General features: G+C 43.4%; 1 protein-coding gene across 2 annotated transcripts in view; it reads left to right on the top strand.

The window, feature by feature from the left end:
- MTFR1 (mitochondrial fission regulator 1) overlaps window positions 1-18,049 on the top strand; it is a 75,102-nt gene that overhangs the window by 52,629 nt on the left and 4,424 nt on the right. For both annotated transcript variants that reach the window (XM_033933375.1, XM_033933374.1), the window contains 2 exons: window positions 3,648-3,886; window positions 17,743-18,004. In XM_033933375.1, coding sequence (XP_033789266.1) covers window positions 3,648-3,886; window positions 17,743-18,004 — 501 coding nt within the window. The remainder of the gene's footprint in view (window positions 1-3,647; window positions 3,887-17,742; window positions 18,005-18,049) is intronic.

Raw genomic sequence — 18,049 nt, 5'->3', positions numbered from 1 at the left:
TGTTATGAGCATCATTTTTTTTCCTGTGCTGAGATGTTGTCTGGCTGTGTCTAAGAGAGATCCTAGTAGTGTTTCTGTTCTAAAGTTGGTTCTGAAGCCGGATTGCGTGGGATGGAGTATGTTTTGGTTTTCTAGGTAATTGGTAAGGAATTTGGCAACTATATTTTGGCAACTATTATTTTGACCTAGAGTGGAATAGAGGCAATGGGTCTGTAGTTGGATGTTTGGTCTATTGGTCCTTTAGGGTCTTTGAGGATCGGGGGATGATGATTTTGCTAAGGTTAGTTGGGTAGTGGCTGCTTCTGAACGTGATTTGTATCCATTTTAGAAGAAAAAAACGGAATTTTGTGCTGGATGTTTTTAGGAGATATGGTGGACAGTTGTTGAGGTCACAGGATGCATGGCTGTATTTTTTGTAGTATTTGTTGAATTCGGACCATTGAATGTTGGGGAATTGAGACCATATTCTGTCTGCTGCAGTTGAATCTATCTGTGGGGAGAATTGAGATTTCAATAAGAGGGGTAGGGGTGTCTTGCATTTGTGATTTTATTTTGGAAGTGTTCTGCTAATAGAGTGGCTGAGGGGGGAGTGGTATTGTTAGTGGTTAGGTAAGGTTTGGTGTCAGTTAGGTTTTTTAGAATTTGGAATAGTTTTTTGGAGTCTTGGGTTTCAGTGCCTGACTCCCGCACCACCTTTTAACTCTACCTTTAACTACGCCTTGTACCTCCTACCTAACTGCCTCCTACCTACCTGCACCCGACTTCCTAAGCTAAGCTGATTGACTTGTTTGTAACTTCGCTATCTCCTTCTTACCTGCTCCCGACTTGCTAAGCTATTTTGATTGACTTGTTTGTAACTTCGCTGTCGATGTACAGTCTCTTGCCATGTAAACCGCTTTGAACTATTCTGGTACTGCGGTTATTATTATTATTATTATTAGGTTTGTGTAGTGTGCTTTTCTCTTGTCCTTTAATTGTGATTTGTATTGTTGATTTTTTTCCAGGTGGATTTTGTATGATTAGAGTTCGATTTTCTCCATTTTCTTTCTAGTCGTCTACATTGGCTTTTGAGTTGTAGCAGTTCAGAGTCGAACCATTGATCTGATCTGCTGGTTTTGGTTTTGGTTTGCAATGGGGCTAGTTCATGAAGGGTGTTGATGCATAATCTTTCCCATTGTGAGATGAAGTCCTCGGGGTTGTTTTCTTGAATTGTTTCACCTATTTTAGTCCAGAATTTGGAGGGTTCGATGTGTTTGCGTGAGGTGTATGTTACTTTATTGAGTTTTGTTATGGTTTTTTGTTTTTGGTCCAATTGATGTTGAAGGTGTAAGTGTAGTGTAGTAGTCTGACCAGATGGATCTGGACCATGTTCCGTTAGATCAGCGGTAGGGAACTCCGGTCCTCGAGAACCGTATTCCAGTCGGGTTTTCAGGATTTCCCCAATGAATATGCATGAGATCTATTTGCATGCACTGCTTTCAATGCATATTCATTGGGGAAATCCTGAAAACCCGACTGGAATACGGCTCTCGAGGACCGGAGTTCCCTACCCCTGCGTTAGATGTATAAATTTCAGTTAGGGATGGTTGGTGGGCCATAAAGGCTGCGATATCAAGTTGGTGGCCTTTTTCATGAGTTGTTTGTGGATTTAGCATTTGGAAGGATAAGGCTTTGAGAAATGAGAGAAAGTTGTCTACTTGTTTGGATGATTGGTCTCCTAGGAGTAGGTTGTAGGTTGGTTATTAGTGAGTTTTGGTATATGAAGTCTTCTACTTCAGTTCTTGCTATAGACCAGTTTCCCGGCACTATGTAACAGAGCATGCAGTTTAGTGTGTCTTTTAGTGTGGTGCTTGAGAGTTGGCAGGCTAGATGGGCTAGATGTTTTTTCAATTATATTAAGGGTTAGGTCTTGTTTGATTAAGATTGCTAGTCCTCCGCCTCTTTTTTTCTCTCTGCAGACCACTGTTATTTTGTATCCATGTGGGCAGACTTCGATTATTCTGGGATCTGTGTCAGAAGTTAGCCATGTTTCAGTGAGGAAAAGACAGTGCAGGTTTTCATGTGTTATCCAGGTTTTTATAAGTTCTGTTTTTGGGCCTAGCGCTCTGATGTTTAAGTAGGCGCATTTGAGTGTGGTTTTCTCTGTGTGATAGTTATGAGTTGTATTTGGGTAGATAAGTGATTTAGGGTGCTGGCGTGGTTTAGTCTTAGTGTATGTTGGTCTTCTTCCCCATGCTGTGGTAATGGAATGTTGAGTGTTAGATTGTAGGTTTGAATTTCTGTCAATTGAAGTTCTCCTATTTGGGAGGAGAGTTTTGTTTATATCTGTAGTGGGTGTTAGGAGGAGGTTATTTGCTCTTGTCTTCCAGCAGATTAAAAGAAGGATTATCAGAAGGAAGTGCTGGGCACTTGATGTTAGCTTCATTTTTGGTGATTGGAGGTAGGTAATAGTTGGTGGGGGATCTTTGTTGATTTGTCTGCTGTTTTAAAGTTGGTTTTACTTTTGGTAGTGTTGTAGGGGTGGGTCGCTTCTTGGTCGCTTTGCAAAGGTGTGCGCTAACGCACCGAACAGCTGCGTCATTAGGCGCTGAGCCTTTTATTGGCTCAGCAAAGTCATGTCGGATTGGGGGAGGGGCGGAGTGCGCTCTCACGCTGGCAAGCCTCCCTGTCTGCTCCTGGGTCCAAGTGGCAGGGCCAATGGAAGAAAAAAAATTAAATTAAATTAACAAAAGGTGCTGGGAGACTCGCTGAGCCTTCCAACTGGCTCAGCAAAGTCACGTCGGGTGGGGGAGGGGCAGAGTGCGCTCCCACGCTGGCAAGCCTCCCTGTCTGCTCCTGGTTCCATTTCGGTAGGTGATTTTCCCTTCAAATGAAGTAATTTTATTATGGTGTAATACTCAGTTTTATCCATTTTTTATAAAGTGGAGCAGTTGTCACTTCAGAATGCTGACAAGACAAAACTAGACGTCAGACTGACTTGAAAATCTAGCTGTAGATGTTTGTCTATGCCATCTGCTGGATAGCTATAGAATTGTGATACTAATCTTGCTCTTTCTTGGTCAGGCTGGAAACCTTTCAATTAACCTTTGTATATATATTCAACAAAATGGCTAATTGCAGCAAAGAACAACTTAAAATGAAAGTGCAGAAATTTAAGCAGTACTTAATACTACTGATAACTGTTGATTTTACTAGAAGGGAGAGCAGGACTCCACTTAACATACAAAATATTAACAAGTTTTGTAGTCCCACATGAGAATATAGCTGCTCCAACTGTTTCAAATGTACTATAAAGCTGTCCCACATTAATGTAATATAATTATATTTTATTTGTCTGGCTATACTATGAGAATATAGAATGTCTAAGGTTATTATTGCAAGACCTTTAGCATGCAACTGGTATTGCATGCTATAGGTCTTGTAGTAATAATATTAGACATTCTATTCTCTTGTGGTGAAATCAGGCTTACAATAGAATATGATTATATTATTTGAAATGATGTCTGTAGCATTTCAAGTTTGACCTAATAAGAAACTGTAGCACTAGCTATTTCAAGAAATATCTGATATCAAACATTGATGATTTTGCTGTATTAGGAAAATGCAAGCTTGCTATATACTACATAACATTGTCGCTTCTTTCACAGGTCAGAGATGCGGCCAGAACAAACAGCTCTTGTCGAAGAGCCATATAATTTTGGTGTACCCCTAACTAGGCAGGTATCCTTACCCAACCTGCTTAAAGAGGAACCAGAGGCAAAGCTTCCAGTGGTGGCCAATGATGAGGCTCTGCAGAAGATCAATGCTCTGGAAAATGAACTTGCCAGTTTAAGAGCACAGATAGCAAAAATTGTAACTTTTCAAGAGCAGCAAAGTTTGACAGCAGGTATTTAATTTATGAGGTCTCTTTTTTTTTTTTTTTTTTTTTTTTTTAATTCTGCTCCAATGGAAGTAATGAAATGGTACTTGGCATTTATAAAATTGCTGGGTTAGTATGGTAGTCTAATGGTTGTACCTGTGTGTTGCAGTTCAAAGGAACTGGCTGGGGTCTTATGCTTCATGGGCTGGCCAGAGCTGTAGAAGTAATAGAGGAAAGAAGTCTATCATTGTGTAGTAGTTGGATTTAGAGCCTGTGAATGCTGATTTTTGGAAGGGAGCTGAGGACTGCACTAAGTTTGTTAGCAACGGATATAAAACAAAGAAAAAATCCTGAATGGTTACAGATGAAGGCTGATGGTAGCAAATCCCATCCCTAGAAGTGCAGAGGAGTGTGAAGAAACTGCTGGTCCAAAAATGGAAGTGTGGCAAGACCATGCTGTCAAGGTTGGCATTAAACATTTACCTCCTCAAAGAATATTTGTAAAACTTATGGCAAGTTCTGTCAACAGGTTAACCATATGTCAGATACTGCCTCCCAACAGGATACTAGGGTTGAACTGTCCTTCCTTCAAGGTCTGTTTCTAGAAAAGAGTCAATCTTCCTGTCCCTTTTAATGATTTTGGACAGTCTGCCTTGTTTTTTTTTTATTTCCTACTGGCAACCATTTTCATTTTATCTGAGGATATCTCTTAATTAAATAGATCTGTTTGTCTTCAACAAATGCAAAATTCTTTATCCTGCTAAACTAGTCCAGATCTATGGGCTATGTTCCCTCACCAGCAGATGGAAGCAGAGAGTTTGAAGATTCCTATCACTTCTGTATGAGAGGTGCAGCCAGGAACCTTCCAGTATTTCTTGCTTCCAGCTGGTGGCCTGGTATAGCAGGATCTTTTATTAGTTGTTTGTTTTCTAAAGGCTAGACTTTCCTAGTGTGGACTACAGCCCTTAGTTTTCTGGTTGACATTAGGTTCCTCCTAGGGTCTGGGCTATGGTCAGACTCCTACTTGAGGAGGAGTGTTCTGTTCTGCAGTGTCCGGAGCCTAGACCTACAAGTACTTGCTTTCAGGTCCGAGCTGCTGAAGGATAACTTCCCCTTCTTCTCCCAGGAATCTTAAAACACAAGAAAAAAAAATCAGAGGGTTTCAGCCTGGTTTTGTCCTGTAAAACCAACAGTATTAAAAAAAAGCAAAGTGTTTGTTGTGGCAGGTACAGTTTTTAGGGGCAAGTGAGCAGGCTTTCATTCTTCTCCAAGGGTGCAGAGGGAGAGCCGCACAACTGTTATCGTGTTGAAGCGCAACAGGCTTAGTTTTTCATCATGCTGGCTAGTCAACACATAGCCTATACTGCCTATTGCACAAGCACAGCAGCAGGCTCATTCTGTCCTGTTTATGATGGGTCTCTGCTCCTGCTGCTAGGAAAGCAATGAAGACCTTGTAAAATGCCCTGCTGATGTAAGATAAATCTTGGCAATATTTGACTGTATTTGGGGGGAAAATTTTTTTTTATTTTTTGCAGTTTGCTTGATATTCTGTGAAATTATTCTACTGCAGAAAATTTTTTTTTTTGTGCAGAGAGGTTTTATTTCTCTGTTAAATGGGAAGTACCCTTAAAATGTTTCATATCTCCCAACATTCCTACATATTATTTCTTTTAAAATAATTTAACTGTTTTTATTACAAAACCACACATTTTTAAATCACCTGCCACAGTTTTCTTGATTGTCTCTGCATGTCTGAGCATCATATTATTTGAGTTTGAGCTTTGCAGCTGTATGGTGTTCACTGGGCTGCAGGGCTTGCATCCTTGGAGTTCAGCTTACAAGATAGCAGACAGCTCTATCCGTAGGATGGAAACTTGAAAATTCTACATTTTGCAGCAGGGCAAGAAGTGGCAGAAGAGGAGCTGGTCTAAACTTAACCACTGCATCAGCATGTTCTTTTGTTATTCCTTTTCAGTTTGAGCTGGTGGGGGGTGATGTTGCCTACCCTGAACTATTTTTCTGATGCTTTCTCCATCTCAGGCAGAGCAACATAGCTGGTGGGGATTGTCCAGCCCTGCATTAAGGAAATCTGGAGCTACTTTTATGCACCATGATGTGAGCCTCTTTCTTCACTCTGCACTGCTCTGCCTCTTCCTTCGAAGTATGATACTGTGAGCATGTTAGGTATCTGTGCATGCATTTCACTTGCTGATCGTGCTAGCACTATAATGGAAGAAGCAGAGTAGTGTAGGATGAAGGGGATAGGCTGTTGATCTAGGGCATAATGAGTCAAGTGGTAGATGCTGGAGGAGTGGGAAAAGGGCAGATATTATGGAGCAGGGGAGGAGGCAAGGGTAAAGAAGGATGGGCTAAAGAGAGGGTGAAAGAGAAATGATTCTTGGTGGAAATTAAGAGGAGGAGGATTAAGTCTGGGGAGCAGAGGGAATGAGCTTGGAAATAAGAATGAGGAGATGAGCCTGACAAAGTGAATCTGGGAAAGTAAGATATAGAGGGTTATCTGAGAGCAGTGAATGAGAGGCTGAATTGTAGTTTATCCCAGAACAAGCAGGCAGCATATTCTCACATGTGGGTGACGTCATCCATGGAGCCCAGAAGCGGACAGCTTCGCAAACAGACTTACTTGTAGAACTTTAGAAAGTTTGCAACTGCCGGGCCACACCACCCAGTGCAGGGTGCCTTCCCACCCAATGCAGGGCGCGCCTCTCCTCAGTTCTCAGTTTTCTGCAGAGCCGAGAAGTCCTATTTCGATGCTCTGCGCTAGACTTGGTTCTACTTCGTGCCTTCTCTCACTGTGGCTCGTGTTTTGTTTCTTTTCAGGGTCGCTGTGTTTTTCTTGTGTGTTTTATTTTATTTTATTTTTTTAATTTACTTTGTTTTTTCTTTCGGTCACGGCGGAGCCTGCCTCGCAGCCTCAGCCTCTGGGCTTTGACTTAACTGCGGCTATTTTCCCGTTTATGTCCCGGCTGGTTACAGGCTTCAAGAAGTGTAGCCATTGCCAGAGCGCGATCTCCCTCACTGACCCACATCAGTGGTGTATTCAGTGTTGAGACCTGGCCATCGTCCAGAGTCGTGTGCCCACTGCGTTACCCTTCAACCTTGTGCCTGCAAACGTCGTCGAGTTCAGGTGGAAAAACTCTTTGGAGGTATGGATCCACTTGCCCTGGTTTTGACCTCGACTCCGGTCAAGCTTCTCACCGGGGTTCTGCCTTCTGCCTCAACTTCGACTTTAATCAAGCCATCCTTGTTTGGCAGGTCCTCGTCCTTGATCAAATCTGCTAAGTCTTCTCCTGACGAGACACTTGCCTCGCTGCCTCCGTCAGGTCAGGTACCAGCAGTAGTTATCAAGCTGCCCAAGAAGCATGTCTCCAGGTTGAAGAGTCATTCTTCCTCCTCTTCCTCGGAGACTTTAGCCACACCAAATGTACCAGACCCTCAAATCTCGGTGTCACATTTGGAGGCTATGATCCAGACCATCTTGGATCATCCGTTTGGTAACATGCTTGCCAAATATACTCCTGACTCGACTCTGCTTCCTGCAGTCCAGCCTGAGCACTTAGCAGTATCACAAGGAGTTGAGTCCTTGTGAGTGCCTCAAGAGGACTCTACACACTGTATGCAAGGAGTCGAATCTATGCGAGTTTCTTGTCTGGAGCATAAGCACACTACTCAAGGAGCCAAGTCCTCGTCAGTGCCTCGAGACACCTCAACACCAGGCGTTCAATCCCTTTTGGTGCCTTGATCTCGATCTCCAGCCCTCCCTCCTCATGTAAGGCATCGCCCTTCCCAAGGCATAGGTCAAAGACTCCTCAACTTTCTTCTCAGCGAGACCTGCCTGGTTCGAGACACAGTTCTCCGCATCAGTCGAGGCATCCATCGAGGCACAGATCCTCTTCTCGAGACAAGCCTCATGTCTCCAGAACTCGAGACTCTTTGAGGCCTCCAACTCTGAAGTTGAGGACACCACCTCCAGATACCTCTGCTTCTTCTCCTGCGAGGGATTCTATCCATTCTCTCAGTGAGTCGTCTATACCTGCATATTCAGGCCTCAGGTATCAATACTCCAGAGAAGCTTCACCTTTGTTTTCTGCCTTGCGAGGCACCTCGAGGTCACCTTCTTCTCCTTGAGATCAACCTTCCTTGGAGCAGATATCTTTTTCTTCTTTCCTACGTCAAATGAGTAAGGACCTCAGTATTACTTTGGACTCTGATTCCAAATACTCTCAGGAATATTTAGAAGAAATGGGTATGTCTTGTCCTCCTGCAGAGTCTCTCAAATTGCCCATTAATAGATTTCTTTCTCAAACCTTTAAGAGAAATCTTGAGACCCCTTACTCCATTCCTGCTGTCCCAGGAAAATTGGAATCTCGTTAGAGGATGGTCCACTGCAAGGACTTCGAGAAATCTCAGTTATCCCATCAGTCCCTTCTTGTGGAGTCTTCTCTGAAAAAGACCAACCCTGCCAAAGTTTATGCCACTGTCCCTCCTGGAAGAGAGGGCAGGACCATGGACAAGTTTGGTCGCCGTTTGTATCAAAATTCTCTCATGGCAACTAGAATTTTGAATTACAATTTTGTTTATAGTTCTTACTTCAAGCATTTGGTTGCCACACTACCTGAATATTTCAAATATATTCCTCAACACCGTCTTCCAGGGTTTCAGCAGACAATCACCACTCTGATTTAACTCCACTTGCATCTCCTTCAATCTTCCTAAGATGCATTTTTACTTTCCTCGAGGATCGTTGCCTTTTCAGTGGTGATGCGCAGGCTTGCCTGGCTCCGCACTATAGGCATGGACCCTAATCTTCAAGATCATCTAGCCAACATTCCTTGTCAAGGCAATGAATTGTTTGGTGACTCTATCGAGGCAGCTACCAAACATTTGTCTGAACATGAGAAATCGTTTGCTTCCATCACTCGGCCTAAGCCTAAGCCTTCTACCTCCAAAGGCTTCAGACCTCTTCCATCTTACCAGAGGTGTTTTCCACAGAGAGCAGCTCCTTATACAAGAGCGCCTCCTAAAAAACAACCACAACAGACTCCTGCTGCGCCTAAGTCCTCTCAGCCTTTTTGACCATTTAATACAGAGCATAACCTCCATCGTTCTGCCTCTGTCATCTCCATCATTTTTACCACCGCTGAGAGATCATTACATCAGACCTATGGGTGCTGTCCATCAGGGAAGGATGCTCTCTTCATTTCATTCAGGTTCCTCCAAATCTGCCTCCAAAAGAGTATCCTTCCAATCCATCTCAGACAACCCTTCTTCTTCAGGAAGCTCAAGCTCTGCTTTGTCTCCGTGCCATTGAGGAAATTCCCCCGGAACAGCAGAAGGGTTTTACTACCATTACATCCTAGTTCCGAAGAAGACAAGCGATCTGTGACCCATTTTGGATCTCAGAACCCTCAACAAATTTCTTGTCAGAGAGAAATTTTGGATGCTGTCTCTGGCATCTTTATACCCCCTTCTAGATCAGAACAATTGGTTATGTTCTCTAGATCTCAAAGAGGCTTAAACTCACATTCCCATTCATCCAGCCTCTTGACAGTTCCTCAGAGTTCGGGTGGGGAATCTGCTTTTCAGTACAGAGTGCTACCTTTCGGCTTGATTTCATCTCCAAGAGTGTTCACCAAGTGCCTAGTTGTAGTAGCAGCAGCTCTGTGGAACCATGGGCTCCAGGTGTTCCCGTATCTGAATGACTGGCTCCGCCTTCCGACACCCTCTGCAGCGTCCACTTTAAACTTTTCTGCCTCTTCAGGGCAGCTCTACTGCTACTGGAAGCTACCCCAAAGAAAACCCGGCATTCCGCCACAGGATAAAGAGGTCGGGTCAGTATGGGAGACGCCCATAAGGATACAACATACTTCAATTCCCCAGGAAACACAAGGGAGGTGGCGACCTAGCAATAATATACAAAAACTTATATACCATCACTGAATTAGACTCGGCTACCCACCCAGATCTAGAATATATTGTCTGCAAACTGAAAGACAAACCCAACTCCACACTCAACAACATTGGAATTCTAATCTATAGACCCCCCAACTCTCAATCAAGCTCCATCCTCAAAATGACAGAACTAATATCCAACCTGACATGCCAGCATATGAAACTGATTATACTCGGCGATATCAAGCTCCCTCTTGAATCCACAGTGAACAAAGATGTTCATAAGCTCAAAACACTACTCGACGACTACAAAATCACTGTAATGATTTCAGGACCCACACACAAAAAAGGTCACACCCTAGATATACTTGCAACCACTCCAGCCAATCTCACTACAGACATCAAATGGTCCCCTGTACCATGGACTGACCATTACCGCCTAAACTTTCACCTAAACCTTTCTACAGAGAATCAGAGTGACAAAGCCACCAGTAAAGAAAAATTAGTTTGAGGAAGGACACAACCAAACCTCTTCTGGAACATAGTAACAAAATCCCTAATTACCCCTTCTAACTGCACTACAACAATGCTAGCAAGCTGGAACCATACCATAACCAACACTCTAGACATCCTTACCCCCCTCCACTCCTGAAAAATAAAGCAACATCAAACTTCCTCCTGGTTCACCAAATCACTGAGAACAGATAAACAGCTATGCAGACGACTGGAAAGGAAATAGAAAAAGCAGAATGCAAGAACACAGAATACTTTGGCGCAAAGCAATAAATAAATACAAACTCAACTTATCGGAGGCCAAGAAAAACTATTACACCTCCAAACTAGGCACCAAAGCATTAAACACAAAAAATTTATTCCTCCTGGTACGACAGCTCAATGCCCCGCCGAACCAAGACTCCACGGATCACCCCAACAAATTACTGCACAAGAACTAGCAGACTTCTTTCTAAATAAAATTAAGACAGTTCAATCCAATGTAGACAAAGCGATTAACACGGAACATTGTTCTCTTGACACTCCAAGACATTCCACAGAACCTGCAAATGCAGACCAAATCTGGACTTCATTCTCCGGCTTGTCCATCTCGGAAACAATAAAACTACTATCCAAACTGTCAGCATGTTGCCCCACCTACCTCCTTGCAACCACGCCCGAGGAAATCATTCTCAGTACCTCCCTAAACCAAGGCCAGAAACAATGGGAAAAATATCACTTACTCCCATACCAAAAAATTCAAAGGCAGATCTCTCCATGACCTCCAACTATAGACCCATCACTGGCATACCTATTCTAACAAAAATCATCGAGACCCACGTAAATAAACAACTTGCAATCTACATCGAACAACATTCATGTCTCCACCCAACCCAATTCGGATTCTGTCAACAACACAGCACTGAACTTCTCATCCTCACTTTAATCACAAAAACCAAACAACTACTCAGTACGGGACGTCAGGCAATACTCCTGCAATTTGACATTTCAGCTGCCTTTGACTCCGTGGATCATCACCTTCTATTAACAAAACTGTCAGAAATTGGTATAACTGGAACAGTTCTAAAATGGTTTTCTGACTTCCTACAAAACAGAGAATATATTGTTAAATAGAATGAAGAGATCTCCAAACCCTGGAAGGCCTTCTGTGGGATGCTTCAAGGTTCTCCACTTTCCCCCATCCTGTTTAACCTTTTCATGAGTTCCCTCAGAAACATCAAATTCAATGATGAAAGCAAGTGTCCTATGCTGATGACATTCTACTCCTCATCCCCACAAACAACAACCAGTCAGATGTCACCAACAAAGTATCAACCAATATTGAAAGAATCCAAAATTGGGCAATAATCAACAAGCTAAAACCAAACCAAACCAAAATCTTATTCTTCCACACAGCCCAACAGACAGCACTGACAAGCATCACTCTCCGAACGGGCCACACCCTCACAGTCGATAAAACCTCCAAAATCCTAGGCTGCATTCTTGACTCCACACTAACCATGGAAGCCCAAATCTCTAATATTCAGAAAAAGTCCCTCTTCACCATGAGCCAACTAAAACTCATCAGGCTGTACTTTCATCAACATCACTTTGCTCTGATTGTACAGTCGATGATCCTAACACAGCTGGACTATTGTAACTCTGCCTACATGGGTATCAACAGCGCACTGACCCACAAAATGCAACTCATACAAAACACAGCTGTAAGACTAATTTTCAACCTGAAAAAAGTCAACTCAATATCAGCCTTCATCAGGCAACTACACTGGTACCCATCTCATCACAAATAAAATTAAAACTTCATGCATCATATACCAAATAATTCACAGAAACTCAGCAGCTCCACTCATCCAACTTTTCTCAAAAGCATGGTCTACCTCCCACAGAACCTTTAACAGGATACTACTGAACCTCCCTTCAACAAAGAATCTTCAATGCAAGCAAATCTTTCACTCCATGCTCACCTTCCTTGGAGTGAAAACCTGGAATGACCTCGCTGAAATGACCAGAACAGAACCCAACTACACCACATTCCGGGAAAAAATTGAAACCAGCCTCTTTGATACTTAAACTTCTCAGATCTTCCCTTGCCCCATCTTTCCCCTTTTGTCCTTCCCTACTCTCTTCACTCCTCTCACTTCTCTTTGTAAGTCGCCTTGAGCCTGCATAAATATGTGCGACGCAAAAATAGAAGATTAGATTAGATCTCCCGGGGTTATTGTAGCGACCCAACAGACTACGTGGTTCCTACAAAGCTTGGGATTCAAAATCAATTTTCCCAAGTCCCAGCTACAGCGCTCTCAAACTTTGCAGTTCATCATAGCTGTTCTAGAAACTATCCAACTAAGAGCATTCCTTCCTCAACATCATCAGGATGTTCTCATTTATCTTTGCCATAAAGTGTCTTCCTTGACTACAATTTCAGCAAGACACATGATGGTCTCTGTATTCAAGGCCATTGGTTCAGCACGGATCGTCAGTATCACATAAATCTGTTGGAACTCAGAGCAATTTTCAATGCTCTCAAAGCTTTTCAGCGATTGGCTGGCCCGGAACTTCCTCTCTGATGTCAGAATTGACATCGGGGAGAGGAAGGCTGGTCGGCCCGGAGCTTCTCCATCCTGTTTACGGCGTCGGGATGCAGGTAGAATGCGAAGGCAATGCAAGTGTATCACGGAACCTGGGATCAACCTTTTGGGCACCCCTGCTCTAGTACAATCATGACCAAAGAGAAACCTGTTGTACATGTTTTTCCCCTATGGCCCATGACAGACTGGGTCATTTGCAGAATAGCGACTCATCTGGGATTTGTTATCCTGGTTGCTCCAGATTGGCCACATTGGTCGTGGTACATGTATCTGGTTCGCCTACAGAAGGATAAGTTTCTAAAACTGCCTCTCCATCCGACTCTTCTTTCACAGGGTCTAGTTTCCCTGGAAAATCTGGAATGCTTATGGCTTATGGCATGGTTCTTGAACATCTAGCCTTAGCGTTCAAGAGCTAATCGGAAGTGCTCATGGCTGCCCTCCTAAGAAACCAGCGAATGTGGCAGTCTGTGCTAAGACTTGGAAAACCTTTTAGAGCTAGTGTGCTAAGCAGGATGTGCAGCCTATCAAGGCTCTGCTGTTGGTGGTCCTAGCATTTCTTCAGGACGGTCTAAAAAAGAGCCTAGTGGTTGCTTCCCTCAAAGTACAGGTGGCAGGCCTCTTGTGCTTTAGAACTCAAGTGGAAAAAGTTTATTTGGCTTCTCATCCTGATGTAGCCAAATTTTTGAAGGGAGCTGTGCGACGACCGTTTCCATCTTGAAACCTTAATATTGTGTTGCATGCTTTCACCAAGGCATCATACAAGCCCTTGTAAGAGGCATCGCTGATGGATTTTACCATTAAGATGGTTTTTCTGATACCTATCACCTCGGTAATAAGGGTCTCCAGAGCTGCAAGCTCTATCGTTTAGAAAATATTTCCTTTGGTTTACGGAAGCAGGGGTCTCGTTATACACAGTACCTTCCTTTCTGCCAAAAGTGGTCTCTGTCTTCCACTTAAATAAGGAAGTCCAGCTTCCCGTGTTCCATTGCACAGGTTTAAAAAAAAGGACAAGGTCTTCGCATTGCTAGATGTTAGGTGAGTTCTTTGTTACCTCAAGGTGATGAATGATTTTCTTCTCTCAGATCATCTTCATGGGTAGAGTCAGTAGCAGTTCCATCTGAAGAGATTTGCAGGGCAGCTACTTGGTTCATCTTCTATACTTTCACAAAATTTTACAGGGTGGATGTGGCGGCACAACAGGATATCCCTTTTGGGTCCTTGGTGCTAGCAGCAGGCTTGTCTGTCCTGCCCTTGACTCAGGGGACTGCTTTGGTTCGTCCCACTGGTTCAAGACTCGTATGCCTTTTGCACTAGAAGGAAAGATTAGGTTCTTACCTCGATAATCTTTCTAGTAGAAAGGCATATAAGTCTTGAAGGCCTGCCCTGTCATATTTCACTTAGCTTCTTACTGCCTTGGACAAGTTTGTATTTCTAGATGTTTGGGTCTCTACTGTCAGACATGTTTGAAAAGTGATGAGGCAACTGAGAGGCTGTAAGTATTCCATAAATGTTGGTGCTAGTTGAAGTCAGGTAGGTGGCTTGTTCGTTTCTACCTTGTCTTAAGCAATGTTCCTAATGATACTGATTTGTTTATTGTAATCATTGCAAAGCAGAACAGATTTGGCGTTGTCGGGGAATCACCCGTATCCCTTCTGTTTTTCTTGCTTCAGTTATAGTAGTTTTAAACTGCTTTGGTACAAACTGAGGAGCTGCGGCACAGCCCAGGGATGCAGGAGGCGGAGCTGAAAAATGTACATGATGCTTTCTACCCAACTTATGATTAAAAGAGAATAACCCACTGGTTCAAGATTCATATGCCTTTCTACTTGAAAGATTATCGAGATAAGAATCTAATCTTCCCTTTCTAAAGCCAATTTCAAATTATTGTCACATCTGTAAACAATTTTTCTATCTTTGATCTGAAGTTTTATACAAAAGATGTAATACCAAGATCCAATATCATTACAATGTAAAGAATTACCCCAACCCCTACCCCCTCAAACACTACTGGGCGTAAATTTGAAATCTTGAAACGGGTCTATTCGGTTATCTCCCGTCTGCAGCTGTGGACCAGCTCCCGGCGCTTCGCGGGTGAACACTGAACAGAAGTATTGGTTTAATAATTCTGCCTTCACAGAGTCTGATTCTGCAAAGTTACTGTCCGATTGCTTCAGGCGTACTATCCCATCTTTGTTTCTTTTCCTGTCACTAATATAGCTGAAGAAAGATTTATCCCCTTTCTTAATTTTCCGTGCTAGCTCTTCCTCCATTCGGAGTTTGGCCTCTCTGACTGCTGTTTTGACAGCTTTGGATATGTCTAGATAGTCCTCTTTTGCCCCCTCTCTGCCTAAATGTTTGCAGGCGATAAAAGCGTCTCTTTTCTGTTTAACTAGGTCTGAAATTTCTTTACTGAACCATTGGGGTCTTTTGTTTCTCCTGTGTTTACTTACTGTCTTTATGTATCGGTCTGTTGCTACGTGTAGTATGGACTTCAGAGACGACCACATATCCTCTACATTGTCAGTTTTTGCTTGTTTATGTAGCTCTTGATGGACGAAATCTCCCATGCAGTTGAAGTCTGTGCCTCTAAAGTTGAGAACCCTTGTTGCTGTGTTTGTTTTTGGGAAACCTTTCTTGAGGTTGAGCAAAACCATATTATGGTCGCTGGAGGCCAGTGTGTCTCCTACTGAGACTTCCGTGACGCTATCTCCGTTGGTGAGAATCAGGTCTAGTAACGCCTGGTCCCTGGTGGGCTCCAATACCAATTGCTTGAGACGTGCACCCTTTATGGAGTTTAATATTCTTCTGGTGCTACTTGTAGTCGCGGAGAGTGTGTTCCAATCTGCATCTGGCATGTTGAAGTCTCCTAGTATTACTGAGTCCCCGCGCAGTGTGATGTTCTCTATGTCCTCGATTAATTCCATGTCTTTGTCCTCCTGTTGCCTGGGAGGTCTATATATGACACCAAGGTATAGGCATTTTTCATTCCCTCTGGCCAGGTTCACCCAGAGGGATTCCCCAGTGTATCTAACATCTGTGATTCTGGTGGTTTTGATGCTTTCCTTAATGTATAGCGCTACTCCTCCTCCCAATTTACCCACTCGGTCGCAACGAAGTAGGTTGTACCCTGGTATAACCATATCCCACCCATGCGATTCTGTGAACCAGGTTTTGGATATCACTATTACGTCAAGATCGGCGTTTGTTATCTCAGTCTCCAATTCTAGAATTTTATTGCCCAAGCTGTGTGCATTAACACACATAGCCCTCCATATCTGTGAAGAGATCCCCTTATGAGTTGGTGTGACTTTTAAATCATCATTGATAATTCTCCCTGAATTATTGTGGATATCATTTGTACTTACCTTAGACTTGGTAGTGTGAGTGCAACTTTCCTTCTCAGGGTGATTTCTTACTGCTCTGTGATATAAGTATGTACCCTCCCCCAACTTACCTAGTTTAAAGCCCTATGGAGTAGGCGGGCCAATCGATGTCCAAATATGTTTCTACCTCTTCTGGTTAGGTGGAGTCCGTCTGGTCCTTGTAGTCCCTGGAGCGTCTCGCCGTGGTTTAGGAATCCAAAGTTCATTTCTATGCACCATTCTCGGAGCCATTCGTTAGTCCGTTGAATACGCTCTTCTCTAGCTCTGCCTTTGTTTCTTACTGGAAGGATTGATGAAAAGATCACCTGTGCTCCTATCTGCTTCAACTTCTTTCCCAGTGCTCCAAAATCTCTGGGGATGTTCTCTGTGGCATTCCTAGCAGTGTTGTTTGTGCCTACATGGATGAGAAACATGGGAAAATGATCATTAGGTTTTAGAATTTTGTCTAGGTTAGTGGTAATATCCTGGATCTTGGCTCCAGGGAGACAGCAGACCTCACTTGACTGCAGATTAGGCCTGCAAATTGGTCCCTCGATGCCCCTTAGCATGGAGTCGCCAATGACTACCACTCTTCGTTCCTTCCGAGGGGGCCGGTCTGCGTGCTCTGGATTTGACGTTGTGAGCTGGGTATCCTCATGAGCCTCTTCCGCTATTTCCTCAGTGGTTCCATCCTGTAAGACCTGAAATCTATTTTTTAGAGTTAGCTGTGGTATTGCTGAACGGTTATCCTGTTGAAGAGAAAAAGAAGAAGAAGAAGAGAGTGAGAATGAGGTGGGTTTATTTCGCTTGAGGATCGAGTCGGTTCAGCGAACGGCCACCAGGATGGTCATGGGGCTCAAGGATCTCACGTATGAAGAAAGACTAAAGAAGTTGCGGCTGTATTCACTTGAGGAAAGAAGAGAACGGGGAGATATGATTGAAACGTATAAGTACATCACGGGACGCATCAAGTCAGAAGATGATATCTTCTGGCTCATGGGACCCTCAACCACCAGAGGGCATCCGCTGAAAATCAGGGGAGGGAAGTTTCATGGCGATCCCAGGAAGTACTTCTTCACCGAAAGAGTGGTCGATCATTGGAACAGACTCCCACCCCAGGTGATAAAGGCCAGCAGCATAACGGATTTTAAGAAAAAATGGGATACTCACGTGGGATCTTTAAGGGAGTAAATTCAGGGGGGGGATACTTGGAATGGGCAGACTTGGTGGGCTATAGCCCTTTTCTGCCGCTTTTTCTATGTTTCTATGTTTCTAAACACCAAATAGAAAACTGCAAATAGTGCCTAACAGAGATTCTTCATTAAACACAAACATTGTCCTACCTACCCACCCCTCCCATACCCACCCAAAAGCAAAGTCTTAGATACTAGATAATAAACTGGATAAAGAAGTTCATTCCTCCTGGTTAGGATCAAAACAACCATGATGACGGTCAAATAGTTGCTCCAAGTCACGAATGTAAGTACAGTAATTGTTTTTATTGTTTTAGGTGGGTTGAATTATGTTCCCACACCTACAGTACCTGGTGTAGCACCACCACCACCACCACCACCTCCTCCTCCTCCCCCTCTGCCTCCACCTTCTGGTCTTCAGAGGAGCATCTCTGCCATTGATCTCATTAGAGAGCGAAAAGCGAAAAAAGACACCTTGGGAGAGAATTTGACTGACAGTGCTCCAAAAAAGCCAGAAGTTCCTAACATGCTTGAAATCCTTAAAGATATGAACAGAGTAAAGTTGCGGTCGGTGAAAAAGTAAGTTTGTATGCCAAAACTGTTTTGTATACTTTCAGTAGCACA

This window comes from Geotrypetes seraphini, chromosome 2 (assembly GCF_902459505.1).
Source record: "Geotrypetes seraphini chromosome 2, aGeoSer1.1, whole genome shotgun sequence".
NCBI lineage: Eukaryota > Metazoa > Chordata > Amphibia > Gymnophiona > Dermophiidae > Geotrypetes > Geotrypetes seraphini.
Note: the sequence above shows the minus strand (reverse complement) of the source record. Positions and strands in the feature narration are given on the sequence as shown.